The 20,588-nt window shown below is 31.5% G+C and overlaps 1 protein-coding gene across 2 annotated transcripts in view; it reads right to left on the minus strand.

The window, feature by feature from the left end:
- LOC100880086 (uncharacterized) overlaps window positions 1-20,588 on the minus strand; it is a 59,579-nt gene that overhangs the window by 10,427 nt on the left and 28,564 nt on the right. For both annotated transcript variants that reach the window (XM_003705528.3, XM_076532991.1), the window contains 3 exons: window positions 18,102-18,184; window positions 15,768-15,855; window positions 5,274-5,446 (listed from right to left, as the gene is read on the minus strand). In XM_003705528.3, coding sequence (XP_003705576.2) covers window positions 5,274-5,446; window positions 15,768-15,855; window positions 18,102-18,184 — 344 coding nt within the window. The remainder of the gene's footprint in view (window positions 1-5,273; window positions 5,447-15,767; window positions 15,856-18,101; window positions 18,185-20,588) is intronic.

The raw sequence follows: 20,588 nt of genomic DNA on the forward strand, positions 1-20,588 counted from the left end.
TCAACGATCGACGCGTTTAGGTTAGTCTCCGCAATGGCGACGCCAACGAGATTTATGGCGGCTCGCTGATAGACGAGAGTCGCGCAAATATTTATTTAACGAATGAAAAAGGGGCGAACCGTTCGAAAAGTATTTTAACAAGTCCTGTCCTTGTCCCTAATTAAGTTGATTCATGTGCATATGTGGAGACAAGCATGGGAACACTCGCAATTTAAATATTGCCATAAACGCGTACTAGACTTCTGCTTATTCATAAATCTTTCTTATTGCGGTTGGCACGATGCAGCGCACCTTTTATCCTTTCAAATGCTGTCTGTACACTCGGATGCATAGGCTTCTTTTAAATAGAGTCGTTTATTCGAGATATTCTCAACGAGTCATTTATTTTAAGATAGACCATATCAAGATACACCATCGATACTCTTCAGAATTTTACACGTTTTCCGTAAAATTAAAAGACCTGTTCAAATGGTAATTATATGATTTAGCTACCACGATACACTACTACTGTACATAACATTCTTAACACACGTTAATATCTTGTATTTCCACCCTTTGCTTTAGTCACAGCTTTCGGCATGCTCTGTATACATCATATGCTTTATATCTTCGTTATTTTCCCAAATATCTGTAATTCTTTTCAACTCAGATAATGTGGTTGGAGAGTTGTAAACTAGTCTTTTGAGTAGGCAGACATTTTCTATGGCATTCAAATTTCACCTCTTGCGCTATACTCGAGCCTAACGTAATCGCACGGCCCTTAATCGCTCATCACCCACACAATTTATTATCACGATAGTAACAAATTGCTATGTATATAGTTATCGACGTATCTAGTAATTTTGCATGACCTAAGACAATTTTCCATATGTGACATAATGTTATAGCCATGAAAGTGAAATTTTCGTGGTCCTAATTCGATGACCAGGGACTGCATGTAACACCGTTAGTCGCGCTGGAACAGCCAGTCCCATAGCAGCCTAATTTTTTGGAATCTTTTGAATAACTGAAAATTTAGTAACTTAGAGATTTCCTAAACAATATTTCTTTTATTTAAATATTCAAGTGCAGAAAGTCAATAACCGGCAAGATGCGAATAGTATAGTGATTCACCGTATATTTTTGGCTGAATATCATCGGAAGACACAGTCAGTGAACCACTGACCGGAACACCTCGTTGTGAGTCACTTTCTTCGCTCTTTTCACTTTCGCATTTTCGTTTGGACTTTTTTCACCAGACACAGGCGCCAGCTGTATTTCGCCCACTCGTTGTGCTCTCCAAATAGCACTTTCGATGAAATTGCAAGATTTTTTCTTTGGTAACACTGTTTCTTTGTTTCCTTAACCTTTTAGCACGTCACATACTTCAACGTGCTAAATACGGATATCGTTTTTGTTTCTGGCAGAAGTAACTTCCGAGATATTTATGAAAATGGTGATGATTGTCTGCAGCAACGTAGCAGGTACAAAATTCTGCCAAAGCTAACTCTTACTTTTTGTTCATATTCAGTAAAGAAGGGTTTAACGAGCGCAATGATTTATTACTAACAAAAGACATTCCTGTACCTATATTCGAAAAGAACAGATCAGTGATCAATCTTATAAAGATTCTTTTGTATTTCTTACGTATGTATTCCTGCATTCTTATTTTACCTTTAGGGTACCAAGATGGCGGGCCCTTAGAAACCCAAATACATATATTCCATGCGATTTAATAACTACCAGAAATATTTAAGCACGTTGCGTTTAATTTTCCTGATGGTTTTGTTACACTGTTTAATAAATTTTAACATTCTTTTAGGCATAAATTGTAAGGTATAAACTTTCGCGTTTTGAATACGAATCAACAAACTATTTTTGATCAGCAGGTTCTGCGCAATGGACATACTGCGCATGCGCGTGAAGCATACATACATTGTTCTTTATTCGAAAATGTTTTTTGTCTTTTTCAAATAAATACTGTAACTTTCTCAATATTTGGGATTTAAATAATTAAGGCGTGCAATAATTTTTTAGTACTGTACACGACTAGTTTTAAGTATTCGATTGAATAAAGTCAATTATTCCAAGAAAAAATTTCAAAATGTGGAAAGAAAGTTTTTATTCTATTTTGTTTCTTCTTTACTATTCGATACATTTATAAAAATGTAATAAAATGTTACCAGAACGTTTCATAGCAAAGAGAACTGTGTCCGTGCAATATTTTAGAAGTTGACATTTAAGTATCGCCTTAACCTGTATGCATGCTATATTGCAGTATCTACGTGACTGGTATGAGGAGAATATGCTTTGAGAACCGCTGTTATAGGATATTTTTCATAGATCTAGGTCACGATTGATCTAGCTCTGTCGTTCGAGGGTGAAAAAAATACATAAAACAATAGCTTATGTGAGCTATTGCCTGTATCAGTGATGGGTAGAACAAGTGCCTACTAGAAACTCATATGCACGGGTATATAAGTTTCCAAGAGGTCAACTCCTGAAATTTCCTTCTTTTTAATTTAGAAATTTGAAAATTTTGTAAGTTAGGAATTTCAGAGTTGCATATTTCGAAATTTGGGAATTTTTTAGTTTAGAAATATAAGAACATTGCAAATATAAGAAATAAATATAAGTACTTGACAATATTGTAAGATGGAAATTTAATAATTTTAGAATTTTATAAGTCAGAAATATGAATTATTTTATAAAAAATCATTTTATAAGAATTATTTTATAATTCATACTTCAATAAAATACTTCAATAAAAAATACAGAGACCAAATACATCAGACCAGTTAACCACCCGTTACATAAACCGTCTAAAATTTGTTGAACACCGCATAAATTTCTCTGTTTATATCATTTCACGATTTTTAGAAATTTTCTGGGACAGAACTTCCGCGTTTTAAGCAATTACGTAAAATTGAACTTCCTAAAAGATATAATTATCAGAATATCATGTTACTTGAAAGACATACTTTCATATCTGTTATTAAGATTCCATGAAAAATTGATTTATCGGAGTTAATAAAAGGAAAGTAAACGCATGTTGGACGTAATATGCGAATACGCAGCGCATAAAAAAACAAATTCCTTAGGTACATATTTCCTTGTTAGATAATAAATGTTGAGCTGATGTAAGAGTATATTTGCAAAATATTACTAGTTTTTAACGATTACGTTCTCCTGTGTCGGATAATGAGATCTTGAAGGAACGTGTCACTGCAGAAAGAATGTCACTATCAGTACCAGTTTGCGTCTTCTGGTATTATTCTTTTAAATTCTTGTGGAATTTCAGAGTGTGAACTCGAAATCATCGGATTCCTTGATATTAGAGAAGTGTGATCAGTACCACGAGATATACGGTTAACAAGTTGGGTTTATCCGTCGAAAGAAAAGTTTGATGCGCATAATTTTCGCAGCCGGTGCTTTGAAACAGGAAACTTTCGGTAGAAGAAAAATAAGTCTCGAGCGTCTCCTCGTCGAGATATATTGCTATCTTATTTAGCCAGAAGTTTCCCGATACAAACAAAACAGTATTCTCAAACTGAACTTCAATGTCTTTGTAAAGTATACCACCACTTTTCTTATTTCTATTTTGCGCTATAACCTGAGAGTATGCTATCGAAATATTATATCATTATTAGGTTGTTTTCTAACGAATAGCAGATTTCGAAATATATGTGGATAGTCTGACATGATTCGAAGACATATAGGTAGTGCAAAATTGCATTCGTGTTACATGGAATTGAAATTTGAAGATTAATGAAAATGACGATACAAAGATCTCACTGATATTCTTAAGGAGTCCATTTGAAAACAGTAGTTTAACGTCGTTTGATCATATAAGGGCCTCACAGGATTGCATTTCGATAACTAATACAAATAACATTGGAACTTTACCATAAACATAACGTAATTACAATGTTGTTCATATTACGTATTCATTTATTTTATATGAATTTGGAATATGCTCTTTGCTGAAAATGTCTACATAATTCATTAATATTTCTGATATATAACGACTAATTAGCATTCATAATCAATACTGAATCAGTTACCATAAATCAGATGTATTTTATTACATTGCTCATGTCCAACATGAATTCATGGCATAAAAGTATTTCCAACTATCACTTATATCAAATTGAAGTTTGAAGATTATTAAAAATACAAAAGTCTCATTACTAATAGTTTCATAACTGTATAAAAATTGTATTCTTAATACAAAGTTCATCAATGATTTAACACAATTAAATAACTTACGTATAGAAACGATAACATATGTGCTCACAAATGATATGTTAAAGATATTGTTTCTCAAGAAATTTTCTTCGAATAATTCACCAAGTGATAACAATTGGTTATCACTTTGAAAACGAATAACAAGCATAACAAGCGACAAAGAGGCTGTAGTTGCTCGCTGTTCGCTCGAACGATGAAGCAATCAATGACTCTCTATTTCGTTGACTCGACGCTCCTTCTAGCATGCTAATTCGCCATTTCTAATCCTTGCGAGTATGCCAACACTCTTCAAAATGGATCTGAGCTCGTGCGTTTAGCTCGTCCCAATTTTCACTTTCCATTCTCGATACGGGAAGTGACGCGATCGAGGAATGGTAATCGGTAATCTCATACTATTCGCCTAACCTATACACCTGTTCACAAGTCGTGAGACATCTACTACTTTTTATGTTCAAATTTTAGCTACTAAATATCTAATAAAACAATATTAACACTCTAATATAAACATATCCTTCTGTATATAATAAATAAAATAATAGTTGTTTTAACATTTTTAACTTATTCTTCATTTAGGTCAAAGTGTTTGTGAATTAAACTTGTATATTTATAGTAGTTTTGCGTGGTTGTGTTATAATGTAGTGTAATTTTAAATTGATGACTTAATGACAAATTTTACGATTATTAGTGATTTAATATAAATAATATAAAGAGGAGTGGAAACATGGGAATGTGAGAGCTGTGTAGTTCTTTTACAGCAGGGATTCTCAAACTCAGGAGACACAAGCTTCATTTCTAAAAGTAGTCACATCTTCCAACCAACTCTAATTCATTTTTATGAAGTTATATATAATTTGATATAACTTGACATATTATACATAAAGAGTTTATATAATTATAGATAAACGGTGTAAAAATTCCAAGCTATCCAAGTTATAATAGTTTGAAATTTGATATTTTTAAATTTGTTAAATCTGAGAAATTTAAAGATTCAAAGTTATGAATAGTTTTAATATGTGTAAGTTTAAAACTTGATACAATATATTTACCGTCAGAATATGCTGGTGGCAGTAGTTTCAAGAAAGGTGCACCACGCGCTCCCCAAATGGGATGTCTGACATTGTTGCAAGTACCGGAAGGTGTTCGATATTTGCTCGGCGGGCAAGGCCTCTCCTGTTTGATTCTACATGGAGCGTCACTCGAATCTGGCCTATTTTGGTACCTGAAACAGAAATACATTTTATGATACACTGTAACATTATTACCAAATACTAGCAAATATTAAGAACAAAAAAAAGTATCTATATTAAATCATTAATACATAAAGTAAAAACTAGAGGTACCTATGAATTTAGTACGTACAACTGAATGTAAAAGACTGTCTGTAAATTATCAGTTCAGAATAAAATTACATCACACAATTTTCACCATTTGTATGTCCATTTATTAACTCGGTTATGTTCGATTGATTTATGCGAGTTACATTTCTTGTGTTTGATTTCTTTTGTAGTGTTTAGAGTTAGCTAATGATCAGACGTTTAAAAATGTAGGATCTAACAGATTTTCTTCGTTTCTAGGTTATTAGCTATGCATAAATTATTAGTTCAAAATGGAATTACATTGGTCATCACACAATTTGCACCATGAATTCATGAAATTAATACGTGAACAGTTTTAAAAGATCCTAATCGTGTTTATCTACCGAATTGCGATGTAACTGGCCGCAAATGCGTGTTTCCTTTTATCCAAGAATGACCCCCATGTCAACACAGAAATTATTCAATTCCAATTATAGCCGTCGTGACGAGAATAATCGCAACGAGCCTCCACTTCCGTAAAGAAATGACGGGTTGAGACGAGAGAAAAATTGATGCAAAAATGGGAAAAAATGCAAGATATTTTTCTACAAACGACTCGTGATACATCGGCTAACGAGGAAGTATAATTCACGCGTGAGTCATGCGAGCCTTGTAAAATCTCCAACAATAAGAACTTGTCTATGGTGCGTGTGCATGTCTATAAATCAAATTGGCTTTCGCACAGTAAAGCATAGCTTGTTATACGAATCGCTACAGGAGAACAGTATCTGACATTGTATCAAACACTGGAAGCTGTATCAATTAGGCTGACTATAATGCGAACAAAGAATAATCGAGCAAATCGCATCTCTACGTTTAAACGGTCCATTTCTGTGAACCCCTTGCGTCTATTTTTTAATAATAAATAATTCAGACCTCGTTTAAACTTAGTTTTTATAATTCAGATTGGAGTTCAAACACTCCTCTCTTTTGCTAGTTTTTAGTATGAGCTTCAGTTCAAAATATAGTTTAAATATATTTAAAGGAAGAATTTTAAGAAATCGTTAAACTTCAACTGAAGTATCATTAAACTATAGATTTTCAGAAATGAGAAAGCATCTTAAACTGTTGTTTAATAAATCTACAGAAGTCGTTATAATAGTTGCGTTGTTACTTTCAAAATTATGCGTTTGATTTTATCGATCTCTTTTTAGAAAATGTGCATATGTAAGAGGGTGAAAAATGTAGTATAAATTTAATTACAATGTTATTTTTTTGATATTTTATTTAAATTGCAACTGTTGCAATTGTGATATAAGGAAACGATTCCATCATATGCGAGTGAAGGTACTCGCTTTGTATAATGATTTCCTGTTCTTGTAATTTCTCCTTTCAACAATTTTCCCTGCCAATAGGACCAGTACTATAATCGTAGATACACACTACTATGTATAATCGTAGATACATTGATATTCAGACATCAGTAGATACTTTGATTGAGCACGTCAATGTAGATTTTGAACAAACCTATAATTTACCACGATGGTAGCCATTTTGCAGTTTTTGGTAAATTGATAATATGACAATTTGAAAGTTGGATAATTTGTTGACTTCATAAATAGATACTTTAAAAGTTGCAAGTTTGATAATTTCAATGATTAAAATTTGAAGAAATTAATTTAGAAATATCGAAAATCAAAAACCTTGCAAAAGATAATTATTCAAATCACCCCACAATTTCCTCAGATCGTACATACAATTATCCAACCAATCTAAATATCCAGTAAAATCGCTTCAATAATTATATCTAATTAGCACGTAATTGTAACGTGTGACAGTACACCGTGAAAGTGTAACGTGCTTAAAATTCTGTTTATTCGATTATACGTACATTTCAGCGATGCAATAATTGTCGAGAGATTAATTGGAGCGCCCCGGGCGGTTTCCCCGAATGGAATATAGAAACTGAAAGGAAAGAAGCAAAAAGTGACCCTGCCCCTTGCAATTAAAACGACCGTGGTTACTTTCTATCGGACGTAAAAAGAGAAGGCATTCAAGAGCAAGAAATTGCTGATGAGTCGAACGGAATGGTCGAGCAGCAACAGGAAGGAAGCCAATCTTGGTGAACGTTTCACGACGGCGATAGCAACCGCGAACCACCAGTTTCAGATTGCGTTCCTTTAGGAGAACCAGTACCTTTCTTTCATTCCTTCGAGATTGATTCAACTTCTTCTTCAACATTCTTCGGGAAATCTTTCAGGAATTTGACGAAGATTATGTACAGGGTGTTGCAAAGTTAAATGATGCATAATTGCGGGCATTCCTTTATGGATTGTAGTACATTTCTTTCATTCCTTCAAGAGTAATTCAATTTCTTCCTCAACATATTTCAAGAAATTTTTTAGTAATTTATCGAAGGCTATACAAGGGAGATGCAAAAGTAAATCAGTAAAAATTGCGTTCCTTCTTCTAGGAGAACTAGCATCTTTCTTTCATTCCTTTGAGATTGACTCAACTTCTTCTTCGATATTCTTCGGGAAATCTTTCAGGAATTTGACGAAGATTATGTACAGGGTGTTGCAAAGTTAAATGATGCATAATTGCGTACATTCCTTTATGGATTGTAGTACATTTCTTTCATTCCTTCAAGAGTAATTCAATTTCTTCCTCAACATATTTCAAGAAATTTTTTAGTAATTTATCGAAGGCTATACAAGGGAGATGCAAAAGTAAATCAGTAAGAATTGCGTTCCTTTTTCTAGGAGAACTAGTACCTTTCTTTCGTTCCTTCGAGATTCAACTTCTTCTTCGACATTCTTCGGGAAATCTTTCAGGAATTTGACGAAGATTATATACAGGGTGTTGCAAAGTTAAATGATGCAAAATCGCGTGCATTCCTTTATGAAGTTACATTTCTTCTATTTCTCCAAGACTAATTCGATTTCTTCCTCAACATGTTTCAAGACATTATTGTAATTTTAACGAAATACTCTTCGTTATGAAAATACTCTAAAATAAAGTTTCACCATAGATTAAAGCAAAGGCGACACTTTCGACACCTTTGATCTCTCGAAAACGTCCCTTTAAATTGGTTGTACAAACGAGCGGGAAATCTAAATCGAGCAAATCTACTTTCACGTCAATCTCTAATAATTTGGAATATATTTGTAATAAATTTTCTGTATATTACTAATATTGCCTTTTGAGGTATTTTTATCAATTTTACGGCGTTGAAAAGTTGAAAAAGAAAAGAATATACAAGAATGATTGCTCTACAAAATATATTTGAAGAATATGTATTACGGAAATGATTATTACAAATAACTTCTAAGAAAATGAAAAACTATATATCACAAGAAATTATAGATGAATGTGTTACAGAGATATGACAAAATATTTATTACAAATAAATTACTGGTGAATATGCAGGTTTAAACTATTCTTTTTCGACCGCCATACTTCTATACTATGCGTATGCGCACCATCGATTCTTTTGATTTGGGCATTTAAATTGGTTGTCTGTCTCTCTCTAGGAGGTTTCCTTGTCTAGTGTCGCCTCTTCTTATATCTACTCTTTGGTTACGCTATCATATACAAAATACTAAATTTATATAAAATACTCGAATATTGTTAACATACAAAATTAGGAATCTATGTGATCATGTAATATCTACACATGGATTCACAAAATAATGTAAGTAATAAAGTAAGTAATGTAACATCTACATGTTTCTGCAAAAAGGTTCAGTTATGTTTCCATTTTGAACACACCTTCTTTTGTATCGAATGAAAGCTTGATATCGCAGTGAGATTAAATTCAACACTCTCTGAATTTTATGTGCATCTTGATTTAGCCCAGTAAATGTACCATGGATCCGTTGTTGTAAATTGTGAGATGTACAACAGCTTTCACAGTTCCTCACAGATATGTAAAAGTCTAATGGAGTGAAATCTAAAGACATAGCGAACCGTAGAATGGGTTCCCGTGACCAATCTATCTTCCATGATGTTCGTCTAACCTCTTTTCTAATTTGTGCCAATTATCTCTATTATTTTCATATTCAAAGTACATTGAGGTTAGTTTACTGTTCTTAAACTGATATAGCTTCTTCAAGATTGCTTAGGGCCAAGGATTGTTATTATAGATACTGTAAGGTAAATATACTGTGGATGACCACTGTCTTATTCATTTTGGTATATTAAGTACGTTCAGGTTAGGTTAGTGTTCTAATTAGTTAGATTAATTCAAATTCTTCAAACAGAGCTTTAAATAATGGGTAATATTGTTATGATGGACATTGTAGGCTAAATTTACTATATGTAGTCATTGTTCTATTTATTTCAATATATTAGATTGAGGTTATGTTAATATTCCTAGTTAATTGAATTCATTTCTTCTTAAAAACTTTCCAAGCATGATTCAATTTTGCTATAATAAAAACCATATTTACCATAGGATAAATATACCACATACAGTCAATAGTTAATGTATAATATTTCAATATATCACTTATGTTGAGGTTAGGTTAGTATCTTAAATTTGATTCAATTTCATTTTCAATAATGATCAAGCCTTATTATAATAACCATCAGGTAAATATACCACATGCATTCAACATCTAATTTATTAAAATACCATAAGTATAATTAAATTAATTTAATATGTATAAATGTTAGGTTATGATTTATTTTCTCTATTTAATTTTGTCACATACTGTACAGCAGTGCGGTAGATTTTCCAGTAGAAAATTCTTAACACATACAATGTAACCAAACTGTCATAACATATTATGCAATTCTTCAGTGTATAAATATTTTTAAATGAGCAGACTCCAAGAAAAAGTTAATGAGATGTGCACATAATTCAGCCTTGGCACAAATTCTATTAACCTGTTAAATGGATCACTTTTCAAACACAAAAAAGGCAGTTTTCTGTGGAATGCAGCATAAAAACTGACTAACAGGGAACTAATTTGCATTGTAGAAGATGCATTATAAAACTGGAGTACTTTCGTTTTAATGTAAACGTAATAGTGTTAGAAATTTCATTTGTGAATATATTAACAGTAAGATCAATTCAGGCAAATTGTATTATTTTATTATTTATTAATCAAATATTTATTATTAAATATTTTATTATTTAATTTATTTAAGGGACAAATTCTTTGAAATACAGATTATGCTGCAATAGAATATATTTAAACTAATTTTAAGTAAATAATTTAACTATTAAATTTGCAAATAAATTCTAATATTAATTTTGATATTAAAACAGAATATTAACATAAATGTTTCATAAGTTTTTCATTAAAACTGTATATCTTTGTTATCGTTTAATACATAAAAGATTAAGCATTAAATAATTAGTACTAAAAGATATTAAACGTGACTAATATGGCTAAACTGTTGGTTTTAAACATTTACTAATTAATCTTTGTAATATTATACATTGTACAACAACAAGCGATCTGTATCAAACCATAAACTCAGTCAAAAGTACAAATAAAGAAAAATGTTACTTTTACAGACAAATACATAAAATGTTAGCGATTAGATACATTCTCTTCAACTACTTTCACGTCCTCCAATAATAAAGAAAAACAAAATAGAATAAACACTTTCCTTCTACATTTTCAAATTTTTTCTTAGAATAATGGACTATATTCAATCGAATGCTTTAAACTAGTCGTGTATAGTACTAAAAAGTTATTGCGCGTCTTAATTATTTAAATCTCAAATATTGAGGAAGTTAGAGTATTTATTTGAAAAAGACAAAAAACATTTTCGAATAAAGAACAATGTATGTATGCTTCACGCGCATGCGCAGTATGTCCATTGCGCAGAACCTGCTGATCAAAAATAGTTTGTTGATTCGTATTCAAAACGCGAAAGTTTATAACTTACAATTTATGCCTGAAAGAATGTTAAAATTTATTAAACAGTGTAACAAAACCATCAGGAAAATTAAACGCAACGTGCTCAAATATTTTTGATAGTTATTAAATCGCATAGAATAAATGTATTTGGGTTTCTAAGGGCCCGCCATCTTGGTACCCTAAAGATAAAATAAGAATGCAGGAATACATACGTAAGAAATACAAAAGAATCTTTATAAGATTGATCACTGATCTGTTCTCTTCGAATATAGGTACAGGAATGTCTTTTGTTTGTAATAAATCATTGTGTTCGTTAAACCCTTCACTAGTGAACATGAACAAGAAGTAAGAGTTTGCTTCGTCAGAATTTTGTAGACGCCATATTGCTGCGGATGCACGATCATCAACCTTCTTTCGTATATCTCAAAATGGTGAAATTTATGTTTTGACTATTCCTCTTTCTTTTAGCTAAAAGTTTCTAAATGTGTATGTGTATGAGTATTAGAGAAATGTATAATAGATTCGCTATTAAAAAATAAAAACAAATTTACGTTGTAAAGATAATTCTATATAAATAGACTAACTAATAGAATAACTAGTAGAATAACTAGTAGAACAAGTAGTAGAATAGCTAATAGAATAACTAATAGAATAACTAATGGAATAACTAATGGAATAACGAATGGAATAACTAATGGAATAACGAATGGAATAACTAATGGAATAACTAATGGAATAACTAATGGAATAACTAATGAAATAACTAATTGAATAACTAATGGAATAACTAATAGAATAACTAATAGAATAACTAATGCAATAACTAATAAAATAACTAATGGAATAACTAATGGAATAACTAATAGAATAACTTATGCAATAACTAATAGAATAACTAATAAAATAACTAATGGAATAGCAAATAGAATAAATAATAATAAAGTGTATTAGAACCAACAGTGTTATCAATCGAAAAACCTAAAAGAAGAGCATATAACTTGCGACAAAAACCAACATAATTTTTAACCTAAAAGGTTAAACGAGCAACGATCAGATTAGGCAACTGTCTGAAACCCGTTGCCCTCGGAACGATCGGTGAATGCAGTTTAGAATCACGTCCAGGTCCAACGGGTTGTGATGTTATTTTATGGTGTTGTCCGAGAATTAGCACACGCGAACACGGCCAGCGACCTTCTTGAGGTCGAGGAAAGGAGATAGTAACGGTAATGGTCGAACGGGAAACCTTCCTCGTGGCTGAAATGCCTGTCGCCACGGAAGGACGCGCCACAATCGGACTCTCCTTTTCTCGGCCATGAAAGTAAAAGTTTATAACGGTACGGACGGGAGAAAGAAAGAAAATGGAGCAAGAAAGACGGACCCGACTGGTGGCAAGCATGCGAATCTCGTGACGTTCCCCTGAGGCAAGAAACTTCTGTTCGTTCAATGGCTATTTTCGCTTCGTAACGTTCTCCTTTTACTTTGTAAACTTGCACTCCGCAGCATTTCCTGATACTCTTGGCTCTTTTACTTCCACATTGCAACGTTCAGTCTACCATTTAACATATCTACTATTTTACATTCAGTCTACAGACGTATATGTACTTATTTTGAAATTAAAGGTGTAGTTGAAAAATAAACGAACGATGAAGTTAACCTGTTGGCCTCTTAATTCACTTTCCCAATTCGGGACTTAAATGTCAAATGTTCTGTGGTGAATTAAGTAGATAATACTGAAGCGAGTGTTGGTTTTATGTGAAAAAGCTAATAGCTTTTTTTAATAAAATTTTATTATTTATTTCTTGACCATATTCATTGTTAAGTAGAGTAACAGCTATATATATTTAAAAATTTTCTTTTACAAATTCATGCAATAGAGGGTTAATGTGTACATTAATATGTTGATTGTCATATTGAAGTAGATTATAATTTTATTAGCTAGCATTTTAATTTTTAACAAGTAAATGTTTTTACACATTTTACTAAATGTATTTATAATATTCTATCGAATTTACTATTCATAGTTCTAAGTATATGAGTATTTCTAATGATGTGAACAAATTTTTAATATTTGTTGGAATTGAAAATGATGGATTGGTGGTTGGTTTATTCTAATCTCAAAATTAGAATGTTTTATATTTTTATACTTCTAAACATCCCAATTTGCACATCACATATTTTTACATTTCCAAATTTCCAAGTTAACAAATGATAAAAATTCTTTTTCCATGAAATATCAAGATTACGTTTCTATGAATTTTTTTTTCGTACTATAGAAGTTAATATCAAAGCAAGTTCAACAGTCTACCATTTTATGGCCTTGAATAGTATGCTGTCATACTAAATAACATAGTTCGAAATAGTACAAATTAGACACGACTAAATAACATAAAATTATCGTAAAATGTTACTTATAATGTTACAACAGATAAGTAGTTAAAGATTTATGGAAGTAACTACTTAATACTGAAAATGACTACTCAATTTCTATTACGAACATGAATGAAACGTTGATGTCATTGAAATAGTTATGTCACGAAATGTTTATGTCATTGAAATACGCTTACATAACGAAATGTTTATATCATTGAAACAGTTATGTTACAGAACGTTTATGTCACCACAATATTGTAATAAACGTTTAAATCATTATACCTAACCTCAACCTTCAAATTTTTATATCACGAAATGTTTATATCGAAACATATATCGTTTATATTGAAATAGTTATGTTACAAAACGTCACTAAAATATTTCTAATTTACTTTTCTTATCAAATCTCAACCTTCAGATTCTTGTATACACTGTTTCTAATACTATAACCTAAAAAATTTGAGTCTCACAAAGTTATTTGTTGAAATAAGACCCGAGTTTGTCGCAGTGGACGAAAAGTTTCAAAACGAAGTCCCTTACCATTAACTTAGGACCACGTGCGAAAATTTCACTTTCATGGCTATAACATTATGTCACATATAGAAAATTGTCTTAGGTCATGCAAAATTACTAAATACGTCGATAACTATACACATAGCAATTTGTTACTATCGTCATAATAAATTGTGTGGGTGATGAGCGATTAAGGGCCGTGCGATTACGTTAGGCTCGAGTATAGCGCTAGAGGTGAAATTTGAATGCCATAGAAAATGTCTGCCTACTCAAAAGACTAGTTTACAACTCTCCAACCACATTATCTGAGTTGAAAAGAATTACAGATATTTGGGAAAATAACGAAGATATAAAGCATATGATGTATACAGAGCATGCCGGAAGCTGTGACCAAAGCAAAGGGTGGAAATACAAGATATTAACGTGTGTTAATAATGTTCTGTGCAGTAGTAGTGCATCATGGTAGCTAATAAATTATATAATTACAGTTTGAACAGGCCTTTTAATTTGATGGTACACCTTTTCTATGGTAATTTGGTAGAAATGTGTAAATCTTGAATCAGCAAGGAGCATTCAAAGGCAGTGACTCGTTAAAGGGAAACGCACGTGACTAGGTTGGCCTTCTTGAAAGTCGAACGTTGCTTAAGCAGTAGCATTAATTTGCCATTTCTTTTAGACGATGAATAACGGCTGGGTGAGATTTTCGTAACAGAGACGCGAGATAACTTAGCGTAATCGTGATTCGCTTTCTGCACCGTGGAGTTTCTGATTGTCGAAAGATATTATGTAAAAACGAATTGTATTGTATGAAGGTTTGTAAATAGGGTAAGTCACATGTTACTATTTTACACGCTCCAGAATGCTGTTACCTGGTGTATGGAATCTTTCCCTGCGTCGGTTCAGATATATTTTAACGGATATATGATTGTGTACGATATACTGTACAGTTATTACAAATTATTACAATGATTTATATAATTGTTTACGTAGTTTTTACAATTGTAATATTATTATTACATTCGTAATGATTGTATACTTTCACAAAATGCAATTATTACGAATTATTCTACTTGTTCATTATAGTTGACTCTCTGTTTTAATTCCTCTTTCAGTGATACATATCAATGATAAGCACATGGTGACAAATCTGGATAGTACGATCAAGCGTGGATCAATGTCTTTTTAATTTTTTCTCGTGTCTGAAGTCTATCAAACCGTGATTTTTCAAAATTTCAATTCATTTCGAGTAATGAATATCAGTTCATTGATACATTGATATATTATCAAGTAATAATTCATTTTGAGTGAACTTAGTTCATTTTGACAAAGGTAGCTAAAATTTAGCATAACAGAAGATACTAAAATGTGTATTAATGTGAATCAATGTGGATGAATGTGAAGAAATGTAGCCAAATATACTTAAATATCTGTCAGTAGCAAAATGACATACATAATATATGAATATTGAAACGATAATGAAACTTACCTAGCTCTCGTTTGATACGTAAACCTCTCAGCTTCGATTCCTGCACGTGCTCTTGCTTGCAAATCGTGATCCACTCCATAGAGATAATCTGTACATATATCATACTTTTGTTACTAAAAAAATAATTTCTATAAAAGTTATACTTTTGATATTAAAAAAAATAATCTGTACAAAAATCATACTTTTGTTATTAAAGAAAATAATTTGTACAAAAATCATACTTCCATTACTGTTTTTACCTAAAGAAAATTATTGTGCTATTTATTTTTATTGCATATGAAAAGAAATTTGATTAGAATGTTCAAGTTTAAATAAGAGAATGTACAAACACATATTTACAATTATTTCTAAAAATTAGAACTAAGCCTGTAGAAATTCTTAAAACTGCATATTGTTTTTAATCCCAGTTTTTTATTTAAACCAGTTCAGTGTCAATTTGTTATTTCAGATCTAGCTCGTGCGAATAATAAAGAAACGTTTTAAATAATTCAAATCGCTGTGTAATAAATTACTTCTTAATCCCATTTCCAATAATAAGTTTAGAAAACGAGAAAATAGTGAGCGGTTGACTTATAACCAAGGTAAATGATGCAATTATTGACCGTGTCAAATTTAACTGCACGTTTTTATATATTCACGTACTAATAATATTTGTTGCGATTATTAGCTCGCTGAACTATTAGTTTTTTGTAGTACAATAAATGTCCTTCGTTTCTGATAATATCACTTGAATATATTGTAAAAAATATATAACAAAATCCTTTGTAAAAAATTTTGAATGATTCAATTCCTTTTTGTTTTAAATAATTTTTTAGAATTATTATCTTGTACATAATACGTCATGCTGCAAACTTGTCCCTAAAAATTAGAATTTTTTTCCAAACTACCTGAACAACCGAACCGTTAGCAAAGAGTAGATTAACAAGAGGCGACACTAGACAAGAAAACCCACCTCTCAGAGAGAGACAGAGGACCAATTTAAATGCCCAAATCAAAAAAGTCGGAGGTGCGCATGCGCATAGTATAGAAGTATGGCGGTCGAAAAAGAATAGTTTACACCTGCATATTCACCAGTAATTTATTTGTAATAAATATTTTGTCACATCTCTGTAACACATTCATCTGTAATTTCTTGTGATATATAGTTTTTCATTTTCTTACAAGTTATTTGTAATAATCATTTCCGTAATACATATTCTTCAAATATATTTTGTAGAGCAATCATTTTGGTATATTCTTCTCTTTTCCAACTTTTCAACGCCGTAAAATTGATAAAAATACCTCAAAAGACAATATTAGTAATATACAGAAAATTTATTACAAATATATTCCAAATTATTAGAGATTGATATGAAAGTAGATTTGCTCAGGACACAAAATAAAGTATAACAGTATTAAAATAATATTACATTAGAAAATGAATGTTGAATCAAATTACAATATTACAATAACATTAATATTAATATTATAATGTTACAGTATTACGATAAAATTGAAATTACAATGTTACAAAATTATAGTATTGAAGTCAATACTAAATCATAAAACAGTATCGAAGCACGTGTTCTCAACTTTTCCTCGAACAGAATATTCGAAAAGTGTTAAGTAACCACTTAAAGGTTAAATCCAAAAATAAAATCGGTCGTATTTGAACGTCAAAAAAAGATATAAATCCCAAAACTGAGATTTTTGCACAGATCAAAACCGGTCTTGATGAATTCGATAAATATTTTTTGAAACTTGTAGATGTTATATAACTAAATTATGCAAATCTTTATTGTATTACAAACAAAATAATTGATTTCTCTTTTACAATAATATATTGAAGCATCATTTTTCTTTTTTTACTCTTTTTTATTTCTTTAACTTTTTTTTATATTAACATTATTTGCATTTTGTTATATTATATAAAATTTCTTTTGTATTAATTCTAGTGCCATTTCCATTTCTATTATTCATTATTTATTATTTATTTTAAATCTGTACTATATAATTTCATATTCGTATTACCTATTTATTAGCCAATTAAATTGCAAACAATAAAAATTATAAAATTCTCGTGTTAATCCATATTGAAAATGTTATGGTTCTCAATCTAATAATTTTGTTACATGAAAGTGAAAAATTTCTATATTTATAAATGTTCGAATTTCCAATTTCCAAATTACAAAGTTGATGAATTTGAAAATATGAATGTTTAAAGATGCAGAAAATTGAAAATCTGATGAAGTAAACTTTCATAATTTAAAAATATGTGAAATTAAAAATTTTCATATTAACACGATTGTAAATTTTGAAAATTGCTTCTAAATCACTCCTGTAACAACTGCTTACCTGAAATATCAAAGTGATGAAGCGTCGTCGTCGTGATTGCCAACGTCACAAGAACGAGGGAGGGTAGCAGTCCCAAACTACACCTGAAACATAAAATTACAATAATTGAATTCGTGCAAAACCATAGATATTCAGTAATGTAATTCATACAACACAATAAATGATAAATAATTTTCCAAAAACAACTTCCATAGATTTGTAGGTCTAACGAAACAGTATAACTTCTGTTTCAAGTGTTCTTTAATATCTTGTATAATTTATGTCTTGTAAGCAATTATCTAACTTGGGTAAAAATTATCTAAGTTATCTAACTCGAAGACAAGAATTTGGGGAGATAAGAATTTAGGGATCTTGGAATTGGGGAATTTGAGAATTTAGGGCATTTGGAATTTGGGGCGTTTGGAATTTGGGGAGTTTAGAATTTGAGTGTGAGGATATTTGGGGATCTTGGAATTGGGGAATTTGGAAATTTGGGAGTAGAGAAGTTGGGGCGTTTGGAATTTGGGGAGTTTAGAATTTGGGAAGCTAGGGATTTGGGGAGATGAGAATTGGGGAAGCTTGGGATTTGGGAAGATGAGAATTTGGGCGTTTGAAATTTGGGGATCTTGGAATTGGGGAATTTGGAAATTTGGGGCGTTTAGAATTTGGGGCGTTTGGAATTTGGGGAGTTTAGAATTTAGGAAGCTTGGAATTTGGGGAGATGAGAATTGGGGAAGCTTGGGATTTGGGGAGATGAGAATCTGGGCGTCTGGACATTTGGGGATCTTGGAATTGGGGACTTTGGAAATTTGGGGAGTTGAGAATTTGGGGCGTTTGGAATTTGGGGAATTTAGAATTTCGGAAGCTTGGGATTTGGGAAGTTTAGAATTTGGGAAGCTTGGGATTTGGAGAGATGAGAATTTGGACGTGTGAACATTTGGAGATCTTGGAATTGGGGAATTTGGGAATTTAGGGAGTTGAGAATTTGTAGCGTTTGGAACTTGGGGAGTTTAGAATTTCGGAAGCTTGGAATTTGGGGAGATGAGAAATTGGGGAAGCTTGGGATTTGGGGAGATGAGAATCTGGGCGTCTGGACATTTGGGGATCTTGGAATTGGGGAATTTGGAAATTTGGGAGTAGAGAAGTTGGAGCGTTTGGAATTTGGGGAGTTTAGAATTTGGGAAGCTTGGAATTTGGGGAGATGAGAATTGGGGAAGCTTGGGATTTGGGAAGATGAGAATCTGGGTGTCTGAACATTTGGGGATCTTGGAATTGAAGAATTTTTCTCTAAAAGTAAAAAAGGAATATCAATGAACTACTATTTTTTAAATAGCTCCAATCGTGCAAAATTTCATTAAAATCGTCTAGTGTCAATTATCATTAGACTTATGAAACAAAGTTTCATTCAGTAACTTGCAAGTGATCTCATTAAAGAACCGACATTCCACAAAAACTATTACTATACTTTTCAGTAGGTTCTGAAGGTCGTCGAGAGATACTATCTCCTGTTTTTTACTCGTCGTAAAATGGACACTCTCCATCTTAAATGTGCCGAGAAAGTTATCGCTTGTAGCGAAATTATAAAAGAAACCATGGCTGGTAACATTGTTTACCGTTGGAGAAATGGCCTTGAGATGCTGAATCATTTCGAATACAGTGATACGAAAATCAGAAACGAAGAGGTGACATTCTGGCAGAAAAACAACTTTTAGAGACAGACGAAGTAATAAAACTGATTTAAATAGTCATATAAAATGAAACGGGGTGGTGTTTCAGAAAATGTACACAGTATGCAAATATAGCGTTGGGCAAACAATATATCTGCACATTTATTCATAATTTATTTGTAACTTATTTATAAAAAATACTTTGTTATATTCGTAATTTGTAATAAATACGAGTAAATATTTTGTCCTCCATAACACATTCCCCGGTAATTTATTTGTTATAAATATTTTATTTCCCTGCATTCTGTATTTTCTTGTAATAGTTCGTCGTTTCTTTATAAGTTAATCATTTCTGTAATATATATTCAAATATATTTTGTAATCATTTTATACGCCTTTTTTCAACTTTTCAATGTTGTAAAATTGATGAAAATATTTCGCAAACCAATTTTGGTAATTTAGAGAAAATCTACGACAGACAGGTTTCTAATTATTGGGGGTTGATATGAAATGACATTCATTTGATTTGAATTTTCCGCTCGTAGAACTAATTTGGGGGGGGGGGGGGGCAGGCTCTTCGAGAGTTAATATTAGTAATGTAGAGAAAATTAACGACAAATAGATTTGTAATTATTAGAGGTTGACGTGAAATGAAATTTTTTTGATTTGAATTTCCCGCTCGCCTGTGCAATGAAGTTACTATGCACGGTGTCCCCTCTTACACTCACTTTCTGCTAAATGTTATGACACTTTTTTATTTATTAACGTTAGGTTTATTAAAATTTTAGCTAACATTTTAGGTTTATTTTAGCATTTATCGTATAAATAAATGTGTTTTAAT

Source organism: Megachile rotundata, chromosome 6 (assembly GCF_050947335.1).
Source record: "Megachile rotundata isolate GNS110a chromosome 6, iyMegRotu1, whole genome shotgun sequence".
Classification (NCBI taxonomy): Eukaryota; Metazoa; Arthropoda; class Insecta; order Hymenoptera; family Megachilidae; genus Megachile; species Megachile rotundata.